Source organism: Amia ocellicauda, chromosome 18 (assembly GCF_036373705.1).
Source record: "Amia ocellicauda isolate fAmiCal2 chromosome 18, fAmiCal2.hap1, whole genome shotgun sequence".
NCBI classification, from domain to species: domain Eukaryota; kingdom Metazoa; phylum Chordata; class Actinopteri; order Amiiformes; family Amiidae; genus Amia; species Amia ocellicauda.
In genome coordinates this window covers 11401374-11415501 of record NC_089867.1, presented here as the reverse complement: position 1 = coordinate 11415501, position 14128 = coordinate 11401374, and the positions used below count along the sequence as shown (strand labels likewise).

The window sequence follows — 14128 nt, the reverse complement described above, 5'->3', positions numbered from 1 at the left end:
GTCATATCTCCTTCTGGGGGCAGGGAGATAAAGGTGAAATTGAGATAACCTTCTTCACGGCATAAAAATACGAGGGTTTCTACTCAGTGCAGGCGGAGAATTGGGCGAAATGTTGAAACAACTACACATTCAAGGCCAAACAGGGAAGGTACAGAAGTTGTTGCTGGGGAAAGTCTTAACAGAATACGAGATCATGTTACTCAGCAGTGCCATAACTGCCGATTCATTGGATATATCCTTCATGTGGGATCAGTTACCGGAGATACCATGAAATGAAGAATTCTGGGCTGAATGGCCTCCTCTTGTTTCAAACTTTTCCACTGGTTTTGTTTTGGAAATGTATTTGACCGAAACACACCCAAAGTGGATCTGTAATTAAAGCTTCTCAACAAATCACTGTATGTATGTTTTGTGTTGCCTGGACCCAACATAAATTGATAAGTGGTTTGTACTGCCAATACAGTAATATATATTTACAGTTCTCAAACAAACTCTGAAACTATCTCCCCCATTATAAATGTATTCTCACCTGAATGACATTAAATTCTTTGCCATGTCCTCGTCTTAACAGCAAGCGAGAACAAATAAGAATTGCTCATTTTAGGCCTGGAGCAATACTGCAGTGAGTCACTTAACAAAAGATAAGCAAGAAAATAAAATTCCCTTCAACAAATTATTTATAACCCTGACGTTTACAAGATTTTACCAATTTATGCACACTTCCTTACATAACACACATCTCCCGTAAAAGTCTATCAAATTGAATGCTGCAGGAACACACTGTGTAGATCTTCTTCCAGGAAAAACGATTCTTAGGAAAGAATATCGGCCCCATCAATCACATGGAATTAAAAACACAATTTATCAGTTTTATGGTCAGCTCTAATGTTTCATTCTCTCAGAGAGCAGACTACTTCTCATCCTTCACTTTACACAACTGGAACAGAAAGACCTGCAGATTTTGTTCAATCTTGTGCCCAGAGAACATTTTATACGAGCCTTCCTGTCGAGTTTAAAGCAGACTGTAAGGTCCAGATTCAACTATACATTTCCCTTGACAGCTGCCCTGATATCATTTCATTATTGAAGAGCCAATTAATCAGAACCCAGCTTCCATACAGCAGTTGAAGACAAAAATTAGCGCATAATACTAAAATCTAATGATACATTTTCACTTAGATATCTTTCGTTAGAAATAAATGGCTGTCAACTTTCACAATTCTTTTCTTACTGTACTGAGCTTCCGTTCAGACAAGGAATATTTTAGATTACATGGCTTTTTCTGCAAATTATTTTTGCTGTGAAAGTCCATCGTTGGGACAGGTTAAAGAGCATCTGCAGTGGAATGCAGTCTATCCCTATCAACAACACCACACAAAGAGGCATTCACAGCAACTGGCTGCCCAGCCGCACTGCAAGAAGATCTCCTTTGGATGACTTTGCCAGCCCTCATCAAAAGTTCACGCAGCCCTCCTTTATTCACGCCAGGTAAAAGGTGGAAAGTAAGAAACTATTATGAAAGAGCCCTGGACCAGAACAGCTCCTGCACCCCCGCTGGTGCATTCAGGCAGAAACGTACAGAGGGATGTTCGAGGGATGCGTGTTGTAGCTCGTGTAAGTCCCCCTCTATTATGCATGCGTGTAGCTCCTGCGTTCCCACAGCCCGTGACGTTCATCATGCAGGGAGGACCGTCAGGCAGGTTATTTCAAGCACAGATGAATCTCTGAAGATGTAATTAAAACATGAGTGTGTAGCTGTCAGGAGGCACTTAGGCCAGTCCGTACTCGGTAGGCAGCATTGGGAAATAGCTCAATTGGAACAGAAGTGTTCAGACGCGGATCAAGGGCTGCTTTCTGTCGAGGAAGCGTAGGGCTACTGTAGCAAGGCTTTCAGACAACTGTCCCAACCCGTGTGCCATCAGGCATCAACATGAACAGCATTTTTGGAAAGACACACATGGACCAAACAACAAACAAACAAATAAATAAATAAAAATAATAAACTCACTGTGGTCTCTCTCACTCTTTTTACCCTCCCAACATGCAGGAATGGGAAATTGACTTTTCCACTTTCGCTTTCCAACGCTAAACTTTATTCTCATTAGATATTAAAAGCACTAACACCTGGCAGAATACCAGAGATTAGAGCTCTGTTTCTGGAAATAACAAACAGTGGTGTACTGGTATTTTAGTGTAAAATATGCAAGAGCTTATGTAAGAGATTAATGACCCGCTTTTAGCCCATCAGATGATTTAGAATATGGATTTTGTTTTATTATTCTTATTTTAGTTGACCTTTTTCAAGTCCATTAGCACAGTCAACGACCTTTTGGAAACTAAGTGCTAGAACTCTGAGGGAAGAGTTTTTCTAGGCATTAAAAAAGCTCTATCTCACTGAGGTGAATTAAAATACTGGGGTTGTACTGCAAAGGAATCAGTTGCTCGTATTTCTGAGGCAGTCATAAACACTGCCCACATGGTCAGATTGCAAGATTGGTTCTTAATCTGGTTGCATTTCCCTAAATTGGGAGCTTGTCTGATTATTCTCTTAGTTCTAACATTAAAAAGTTTATTTTAAATGGTTTCAGATGTCAAGAAGAGGCTGCACTTAATTGGGAGTGAACTGGTGTCTTTTAGATATTGCCACTTTACCTACAATGATCTTACGGCATCCTCAGATGAAGATGCTTGCACAAGAGCTCTGACTGGAAAGGACCACCATTTGTTGCTTTACCAGAAGAAGCAATTGATGCAGTTACTAATGCTGGTATATTATGTATCATTTCATTTCATGGTTCTTTGTTGCGAGACAGCATTTGGCATGATACTATATCTATTGTGATGCAGAAGCCACAGCAATAACTAGCCAGACAGAGGTTTCAATGCACGCTGCAGGTCAGGGTGCCCAGAAGACCAGAGAAATGAGTAATAGTTTGCGAGTCTTGCTTTGACGTTTCATTGATTTTCAGTGAAATACAAACGCCTCACTGATGCTCTAGACCAACTCGAACAATCAGCGTACACAAGTATACAACTTTCTCCATTAACACAGTTACACAAACATCAGCAGAGAGCCTTAGAATGCATTGCTATTGTTCTCATGTCACAGATCATATACCCACCTAGAAAACGCATCTAAATTGTACTTTGAAATAGTACATTTCAGTCTAGTATTGTCATATGGTCTATGGAGGCCTTCTCGTTGCATCAGCATCAGCGATTAGCCCTGCCACTATGGACATCAGGTAAAGGCAAATAGAGATAACAGGGTGGGGGGGGACAGTCATGAATTATTAAATATACCTGATAACATATACCCCTGTGATGCTCTGGAAACATCCCTTATCAAAGAACAGAAATACAGCACATTACCAAGCTGAAGCAGAACACTTTTTTTTTTTGGCCTTACACAAATCACACTGATGGCATTGGTGATTAAGTTAGAATAGATCGACTGAGGCTATCTAGTATGGAATGTCTTTATTGAATTTTAAAGCACTTCCGCCGTGTCTGACTTTGAAGATAAAAAAAAAAAAAAGTATTTTCCCTTAAAATCTGGGGTATTGATGAAAAGTCTGAAATTCTGACGACAATGTATCCTAAGGTGATCATGCTTACAAAAACACCTCTAACAGCCTGGATTATATCAGTCCATTTCAGTACAGTTTTTTTGCAGTTTGGTTTTGGTATTAACCTCGATCTATGTCATTATTCTACAGTTGATTAAATGAAGTCCTATACATTAAAGTCTATCTTATAAAACGTATAAGACACATATACATATGTATAAGATATCTGATCCAATGGGCCTACATAGTTGTTGATATCAACAGCTGATGGGCTATTGCTGCACAACTCATTTCTAAAGTAATAATAGTTCACCTCTGGGTTTTCGTAAAATATCTGCAGTAAATTCTCGATTGGCATACAGTATTGTTGGCAAAACTGCATTTTTTTCCAGTTTCATTCGATATTTACACTCGAAAAGACAAAAGAGCACTTCCTTAATCATTTAGCCCTCCTGGGGAAAGCAGTATCAGCATGTTTTCTAGTCATATGCAGGAAACGAAAAGATAAATAATCAGCAAGAGAGCGAGAGAACTGGCAAGAATGTTTTGAATACAATGTGTGTTGACACATCAGAGGTGATATACAAAGTCCAGCAATAAGGCCCCCAGTTAAACATTAATTAAATGACGGCTCCCGTTTATTATCAAGCATGTTTTAAAAATGGTACTTTGCCGTACAATGCAATCTCACTAAATTGATGTCAACAGAAATACTTTTGTTTAAAAAAAAAATTGGCTTTTCAAGTATGACATAATTTAATAATAAGAATAAATTAAATAATTTCTCCAGAGTCTTTTTACTAGCCCTCTTCAGTAAGGTGTTTTATGGATCCAAAACATATTATTGATTGACACTTCACCTGCAAAAGATAAAAATAAAAACGCTACTTACAAAAATCACTGCAATAAAGCAATCAAAGGTACAGTAGCATATTATTTATTGTTCTTTAATGAATCACTGAACTCACACTTATTATAATAGCAATGATTGATTCATGATTGATACTGATTTCCACTGACTCTTCTAGGTTACATAACGGTAAGAAAATACACTATACAACAGATTTAAATCCACTCTAACAGTTTTGGCTTGTTTCAGTTGGGATCAATCAAAACTCCCCTGTTGTTAGGAGTTAGGAAAGGCAGCTTTAGAAATAGTGGGGTGGGCTTACTATAAACTTTACAAGTTAAAATTAATAAACAGATGCAAAGTCGTGACTATTTACAGTTCACAGCGATCAAATGATAGGCTTGAATGACGGATCGATGAATTGCGAGAAAAAATAGGAACCGGGTGTGTCTGGCTGAGGGTTTATTTTCGCAGCTGCATCCTGTGGTTTCTACAGCTGACAGAGATAAGCTTGTCCAGCCACATGTTACTTTGATGCTGGCAATCCAGGGCGGGAGAAGGGATCGATAATGCCGAACTTGGCCGGTGTTTAATTACAACTCATCTGCTGACTCGCAGACCGGTTTCGCGTTTGCCAGCGGATGTTAAAACAACAGAAACTATCTCTGGCATCGCACTCCAAGTCAGTGCTCAGAGTTATCGATATAAATAGAGCTGAAGTCTGCAAAGGCCGGCAGTAACGGGGACGGGCGGATTGTATAACGGGGTGTGTGGGAGATCACAATAGGGCGAGGGCCAAATAATGGATTAGCGCCTCATTTATCAAATTCACACGCAGCATGTGCTCGGTCTCGAGGCACACGCTACACAAATGGATACATTTGTCATATTCGGTCAACCTTACATTTCTTTGAAACGTGAGTCCAACAGGATAACAATGTAACCAGGCAGCTGCCGAACTATGGAGTGCCTTCGAGTGTGGGCTTCTGCAGTTGGCATGGAAACCCGTCTTGGGCAGCAGTAGTTAGACTGAATGCCAAGCCGTAGACACCGAGAACAGAGGTCTGAAGAAGTCTGTAAACATGCTGGGGTTTGACGTGATCATATTTAAAAGACAAACCTCCCATATTTGAGCTGACACCCTCCAAAACCATAATGCAAACCAATATGCTTCACTGCGAGTTAGCTTGGTGGCTGTATTAAATTAAAAACATATATATGGAAAGTTGTTGTTTTTTTTTTTTGTTTGTTTTTTTGTGTGTGTGAACTTTGCAGCTCAATCTCCAGGGCTGTAAGCAAATGCCAAACCGCAGAGCGTGCATTATTACAGAGATGTTTCAGAAGTAGACGTCAACATGGAAGGCATCTATAGCAATGCAGGTTAAAACACATAAATAATAACCGTTAGAGCTTGGTGAGCATGGCAGAATATGTTTCAAGCGCCTCAGTCTAAGTTCAGGACTCTGCCGTGCTCGGAGTGCTTGAGCTCTCCCTCAGGACTGGCATGTCTAATGGGGATGGCAGCGTACCCCATTAGCCCCCAAAACACACAGCAGCTCCTCACACTGCAGGACGTGGACCGACAGAGACACGCACAGCTACACTGGGTAAAAACTGACGAGTCTTGCTCTCGCTGTACTCACATCAAATTTCAAACAGCAGCGCTCACTGCACACGCCTGGGCATCTCTACATACTGAAGAGCCGCACGGACTGTAATTTTACACAGAAGGGCAGCATGTGTCCCTGTCTGGCACCCGGCAGCCATCCAATTACAAGGGCAGCCATCAATCCCCCCTCACAATAACAGCAGGCAGTAACACAGCACAATGATTTGTAGGGGCCACTGCCTTTAATTCTGTTCAGCACTAATAACAAAAGCCATGCAAAAGTGAAACCATGAGAAACAGAATTAGCTGTTCTGTTTCCTCCACCTAAATGAGAATTGCACCATCAATATCAACAGATGTGGCGCACATGTCTCGGCAGCAGAAATGAAAGGAGGTTGGGAGGACAGTCTCCAGAGGCTATCAGCCGTTCTTCCTGCCCTGAGAAAAAAGCTCAATTATCAAACAGACTAGGGCAAACTTAGTGAAAGGGTTGCATAAAGTGCTGGGCTCCCCCAAAGACTTGTATTTCTAGAGCCTTCCAAAGCTAGGCAAGCTGCAGCTGACAGAAACATAACCCATCATTTCATAAAACAAAACTGACAAGTTACGCTTTTTATCGGTGCTTAAAATAAATGGTTTCGCCCGAGTGACGGTTCACTTCAGCCAAGTCTCTAAGAGCACTGGACCAGACTGAAACAATGCCCTCATCAACAACACGGACATCAAAGCACTAAGTTGAATAGACTGGCACTTAGCAACACGTTATATTCAAAGGGTAAAACAGGCAGCCACCCACAATAATCTCCGGATGCTTCTCGAACATCGGCGTCCCTTGTGTCTACTGTGTTGTTTCACAGTATGGCAGGACTAATCCAAACAATGATTCCCGTTCTCCCTCTATTGTTTTGTCAATATTACCCCGTGCCGTTTAATTGCGTTCATTTGTCACCACAATAGTAGTCCACAACTGAACAGATTGAGTTAACCTGCCAAGAGTTATAAGATATGTATGCATGGCAAGTGCTAAGAGATTGTACTTCTTTATTTTCAAAATGCCATGTTACATTTAAGAAAGCTTTCTTTTTCGGAGGGGAACAATGAAAAGTATTAACCGTGCACTGATATCTAAATGTCACACCTGTTGGATCCAAACGTCTTGGGACCTGATATTCACCAGGATAGGAATACATTATTATGACACTGCCAGGGATTGTAAAAAATAAAAACCTTGTGCCTTTAAGCCCTTAATTCAATTCATTGGGGAATTAAAAAATAATCGATTTAGATTTAATAATGTCAAAGTCAAGTGCTGTGCCAGAGAATTTTGAATGCTTTCCATCCTATTCTTTTTTTTTTTTTATTAGGCTATTTTCCACACACACTCGATAAACAATTAATTAATTGCCAAAGCATTCTTGCTTTAATTCAGAGAGTTCAAAGGTTTTGCTTGTACAGTGAAGTACAGAAGTTACAATGCTATTTTCAACAAAAATAAATTTGATTTACAGCATTGTTAACTTTACACTTCATTGATCTTCATGTGATTTCCTTATGTGATGCTCATCCTATGCAAATTAAACAGAAACACTGGTTCTATTTATCTATTCATAGCTAACATAATAGGAAATTTACATCAGTGTTACCGCACAGCACAAGTCAAAACAGAATTGGCATATAAAGTATAATTTGAAAATCTCACTCAGTGAATGAAAACCAAGTTTGTATGACAAACACCTAGTTGGTCAGATAAACTTCATACAAAGTATGAAAAATTAAGCTTAACATTCACCATTTTAACAATTGACCTGGAATAGATTACATATCATGAATTTCGCCTGAAGCCGGGAGGGGAAAAACGGACAGGACAAACTGGACAACTCACTGCTAGTATCACCTGTAGACAATTTCACTTGAGCAGGTCATACAAAGAGACGCACATGACACCTTTAGGGACTGACTGCAGTCAATATAGTGTTGCCTCGGTACAGAGCTTTGAGTCAGGTTTGTGTCTGGCCCCCTGTTCTAGAAACATTACACTATTTTGACATTTTCTAATACATTGTCTTTTTCCAATTCTTAATATCCTTGCCCTCTCTGGTCTACCGCACACCCCCTCCGTCATACACTCTACTTTGCCCTTTCAGCCAGTTTTAACAAAAAGTTTTTTAAACATCCAAATAGTCTGACATTCCCATTAATTCATTAAAGTACAGGAGAAACAATCCCAGAAGCCCAAAGCATTTTTAATCTCAGAGGAGAAAACACCCAGAAACAACATTTCTAAGATATAAAATGAGAATTTGAAATTGATATTTGGAGAACTGGCTAATGGTACAGAATAGAACTAACTGATTTATAGATTTAAATATGGTCAAATATTGATCAATACAGTGAAAAGAAAAGTATAAATAGACACTTAGGTTAAGGTGTCTGGTCACGATAAGTTTTTAAGACACATTTTAGATTAGAATGATATATTTTTTTAATTCAGAATTTAAATTATATTTATTTTTCCACCAGTCTGCGATAGCCCGACAGCTTGTATAACATTTGTATGCTGAAAATCTAGGTTACCTGAAGGTATCCGCTTTCTCCAGCTGAAAAAGAATGTCAGCTTATATTAAACAGAAAAGAAAAAAAAAAGCACATAAAGAATGGAATCTTTAGACATAAAAAATGCACATTCAGGAGAGACTTTAATAATTTAATAGTCTATGTCAAAGAGTTTTTGATGTGGGTGGAAAGAAGATGCTATTTTGGCTAAAATTTACTTTATAAAAGCCTTTTTTGAAGCAAGCAGTATGAAATCAATTTGGATTTGGAATCCAGTATTGCCTCAATTATTTCACACTTTATTTTCTGCATTTTCAGTGTCTCTGTCGGAGGTGTCTTAGGAACACTACTTGAGAAATCATTAGTACCTGCAGTGAGGACTCTTGACAGTATGAATCCTCATATCCAAGTCTAATGATGCTTGTGGATCACCTGCTATTTATTTGTCCATATACCTGCTTGAAGTTTTAAAGCTTTTAAAGTTGTCTGGGACTTTCTGCTTACTGATACTGTCTCTCATCACAACTTGTGACTCTAATACAACAATTCTCTTGACATACTTTACAGCATGTCTTTTTGTTGTTGTTGTCTAGTAAAGAAAGGTAGGACAGACTAATAATAAAGTGTGTCTCAGTGCTGGGGACAAATCAGGATTTTTATAATGCATCGTATAAATGATTGTTGGTTTTATTACAAAGAAATCTCTACGTAGAGGGGTAAAAAAATTACACTATCCCAAAGGGGCTTTTAGTTGAATAACGTGATCGATTCAGTAGTAGGCCTGACAACAGCATGAAGTCTCAAATAACTTTATTAACAGTGCAGAGCAGGCTGACAAGGAACTGCTTAATACAAACAAAATGTCATATACTGGTAAGGTTACATATTCCAGTGTTGCATTACAAAAACAATGTCATAAAATTACAAAAGAGTTATAAAAAGAAACAAATACACAGTGCTAATGTCTGTGGGGACTACAGGTCACTTTAAAAACCAGCACTTGGAAATAAAAATGAAACAAAGATGCCTTCTACATTCCATCACCTGCAAAAACCTGGACCCACAAATCAATGTCTTTTAATGAATTGTTTCCTGTTAGGTCAAAAGTCTTGCATTCCCTACCAGCTAAACAGTAAAATGATTTATTTTCGGAGAATGAATAGGATTCAATTAAGCGGAGTTCCTGCTACAGTACTTCTGGCTAATACCAGACAGTATGCACATATAAATAATGATAATGGTCTCTAAATAGTGAGACGCAATTAAAGCTAAATCGCTTTTCATGTTTCATCCTCAGTCGGCACACGCAGCACAGAAGCTGAAGTTGCTGCAATTAGTATTCCACAATTACAACACTAATGTTTTTCTAGCATCTGGGCCTGTCTATGAATATGATTGAAGACTGTAGAACCTTAGGATGGATTCGGAAAAGAGACAATGGCATTCCATACCATGCGTTTACTTCCCCAAATTCTGACACAAAGGCGAAATACAGGCTTTCTGCATTTCAGTGGACCCATCACACAGAAACTCCTGGGGAAGGAAAGAATACACTGGGGCATTTGCCATGCAGGGTGCTTTTAAACAGGTTTGGCAGCTGTCCTTTAAAGCTGAATTCAGTTTGCTTCCCTTCTTGTAGACGTAAAGATGGGATCAAACTAAAGCACCGAATCTGTAGCTTTTTCTCATTCGGTTTTCTGGACACAAGCCCTTCCTATAGTAATTGAAAGCCATAGAAGCTTGGTTACATCTCAATCAAAAATGTATATTTTTTCCCCAAACCAGTTCTCATCTCTTTGTTGTTCTCGGGAATGCGATCAAATTTCCCGGCTGTGTAAGGAAATAGTCCGATTTTGAAATTCAGCTTGCCTGTTGTTAATGCAGTGGGTCCTTGGCAAGAGTGTGGAATCAACAGTACTTTAATTCTTCTTCTTAGGTTCAGGGTGTATTAAGTTGAGTGTGGTTATTGTCTGTCCTCCTGCTGTAACCTGATGCAGCATGAAACCCAGCCTGATTCTGAACAAAAAGCCGAATGAGAGGAATGAATGAACGCATGAACAGGACACAGAGCTTTCGGGAACAAGTAGCACTGAGATTTATTCAGCTCCAGAGCAGGGCAAAGGATAAGCCATCTCTACTGTAAACAGCCTTTCACCTTGCATGCAGACAATTCCTCTATCAAAGCCACTTCCCGTGACGCACATTATCCTAATGAGAAAGGTCCTCAGTCAACTCCAACCCCTCTCTCATTTGCTTTAGTAAACTTACCCACCAGGCTAGTGCCTTCTCGACAGGCTAACTTCAATTTCTGTTATGGTTAAGTGTGGTAATGTATAATTAATAACCAGACACACAACTTGAAGCACAACATACACACCAGTAGACTAGAGCTAGACAGCATTATGGACAAATGATATTTAGGGATATCTTGCAAATGTACTTTGGGTATCTTGATTTGAGATATCTTCAAATTATCTTTTACAATATCACACAATTGCCTCGGATTTTACCTTTTGGTCATAGCTACACACAAATGAATGATTAGGACCTTAAAAAACAAAAACTTCCCCAACTGAAAAAGCTCACTAGCCTACATCATTCACTTACAAAACACCGATATATATATTAAATGACAACAACCTCTATCAGACCAAATCGAGATGTGCATCATCCTTTGGTGTCCAGACTCATTCACCACAAACTATTTTTCAACAAATAACAAACACATGCTTTTAATAAGACTATCAAAAATGGACAAAGGGTCTTTCATTGTGTCCTTGAAATGTACTGTGGATTGAATGCTATAGTTGATTTGCCCTTAAATATGCATGTGTTTACTGAATTCATGGGAGTGGTTATATTAAAGATACGTTTCAACACTATTCTCAATATTTAATCTCCAGTTTGCAATGCAAATGTATTTTTTTCTTATTTCATGGATAGTTATCTTGCACATATTCCCCGCATGTAATTAATAGTTATACTTTAAAATTAGTAGGTAATAGTGTCTAGGCTCATCTTTTGAAGAGCAGCTATTTATTGCATGCATTCATGACTGGCAAAATGTGGGCAGGTATGCATTAGTATTTTCATTGAACTACTGGTCATATGATCGGAGTTTTCTTGCTTGCTTTAACCTTGGACGTGTGTACTGTTATTATCACTGTTGTATTAACAGGGCACTGCTGATTTTAGTGGCTTTACTCTGCCTTAACGTCCTCATACACAGATACCAATATGTGTATTGAAGACAAAAATGTTCTACCACCCGATGAAAGCACCAGCACCTTAGTAATAATACATATACTGCATTTGCAAATGCATTACATGGACGACACCCACTCCAAAAGTCATCCTGCAAAAAACATTTGCCAGTGGAAAAGTGAAATCTAAAAGGAATGCAAAGGAAATGTCTTTCAATACGAGAGACAGACAGAGAGAAACAGTAGGTTTTCATTTGCAATAAGGTTGATCGCTCAATAAGGTTCGGCAACTTTTGGTTTTTGTAATGCACAGTGCTGGGGATGCAGCATGGTGTGTTATATATATGATTACCTGTTCTGCCATCCTTGCAGCAGGTTGGTGTATTTACTCAGCACCCCCTCCAGCTGCTGCCTATGACCCGGTGGCTGCAGAGCGCCGGTGTCGCCCGATCCTCCCGCCCGGCTCCCCGCACTCCCCGGCGGACTCCCGGCCGAGCCCGAGCCGGGGCTGGTGGAGCCGCTCCTCCCGGGCTTCCGCGCTGGGTTGCCCCGGTCCGAGGACGACGAGGAGCCCGAGCTCGACTTATTCGTCCCGGGATGCGCACCGCTAGACGCCTTGTCCATGCTGGCCGGATAACTTTCCGTTTTTACAATGTCATAGGTGAGAGCAGCGTGCAAGGACCGATCTTGAAGCGCAAGAAGTTACCAAAATGCAGTGTCCATATTTCTCCGCCTGGGTGTCGGTCTGCCCGGTCATATTCCCCTGTCTGTGCTTGCTGCAGCGGTAGCACGGTGCTGCTGCTCGGCGCTTTTCTATTGGAAATCAGCGCTGGGTCACTCCCTCCGCCTCTCCGCCAACCCGGATATTACAGTCAAATGTCGGACCTACACATCATCACTCCGGGAACAGGCGCGTAGTGCCACAGGACGATTTCCTTCTGTATCCCATCCAAGTGCTGATGCACCGATTTAACCACCTCGTTGTAGAAATGCAGTTTATTCCAGTGGCGCTTTTTGCAAACTGTTATCGGCCTGTTATGGAAATGCATTGCTGCTTCTGCCACCCAACCCTTCACTAGGCATCACAAGACACACATGAAAAAATGCATGTGCTTTCTAAAAGTTTATTTGCCAATATAGACGTGGCACATACGTCATGTTTTTATGAGGGAGTACAAAGTTGCTATATGAGATCATAGGCACGGCAGCCTGCAGTTTTTACACACACACACACACACACCCCTGCCAATTGAAAATCAGACGTTTAGCAGTCCCAGTTATGTTTCCATGCATGACCTTCACACTACACAGTTATTTATTTACATTTTGCAGGGGCTGAGTGGTTCATCTTTAATGCAGCATTACTTACATCAGCAACTAAAGTGAAAATAGATGACGGTACTAATGCACATAAGACCTGGCAGTACCTGGAATCTTCGTCCACTTTGCAACAGTCTTGCACTGGAAATGTGTTGCATCAAGGTAGTGAAAGGCAATTTTCATTATCCTGGAGAAGGTGCAGATGGCACTGTACAATTGCATACTCAAAACAAACATATTGTGAGCCAGCGAGCTTCAGTATAAACCGGGACTGTCTGTTTTTCTAGCTCTAGCAGGTGTGCACAGCTTATTGGCTTACCACTGGACTTCTATACTGTAAAATATGTCCTGTAAGTCCATTACTTGCTGCCCTACTGGCACTTCGTCACTGTGCTGCTCCTCGTTGTTTTGATCATTAACTAAGTTACTGAGACAGACTGGGCATAGCACAGCCTACTGCCATTCTGTTAGCAAACAGTGAAACCCTAGCTGTGGCAGTTCATGGCTCACAGTCAGCGCTTCTGTGAACATACTGGAGGATCAATCCAGCAGTGGCAACAAACCATCAATAAACATGATATAGTCGGCTCTATATTGTGCATCCCTTAGCTGTTCCCCACCATTTCTGAGACATGCAATACATTATTAATGTTGCTTGACAACACTGCTGTACACTGTAACCACTCTTACACACACAGCAGCAAGCAATCTCACACTATACTGTATCTGCACCCCCCAGCCCACTGAAATGACCTGATTCATTGCCCCTGTTATTGCTGAGTACATACATACATACACGCATACACACATATGGGCAATGTGAAAGGGATCACACTAAAATATGAAATGGATTGTACAGTGCTATTTGAAGCTCAGGTGTGGGAGATTAATTAAGGACAGCATTAATAAAACAAGCATATATAGTGTTGACTAAATGTCCATGTGATCAGACATTCAGAAAACACTGCTTTTAAAGGGTTTATGTGATATCTTTCATGTTATGGGAAACCAGCACTTGGAGATA

At 40.2% G+C, this 14128-nt stretch overlaps 1 protein-coding gene across 2 annotated transcripts in view; it reads right to left on the bottom strand.

Annotated features, from left to right (window-relative positions):
• The window catches only part of osbpl10b (oxysterol binding protein-like 10b), a 79460-nt gene extending 66613 nt beyond the window's left edge, over positions 1 to 12847 (bottom strand). For both annotated transcript variants that reach the window (XM_066690559.1, XM_066690560.1), the window contains exon 1: positions 12137 to 12847. In XM_066690559.1, the coding sequence (XP_066546656.1) occupies positions 12137 to 12408 (272 nt within the window). In that variant the 5' untranslated portion in view covers positions 12409 to 12847. The remainder of the gene's footprint in view (positions 1 to 12136) is intronic.
• Positions 12848 to 14128: the final 1281 nt, after the last annotated feature.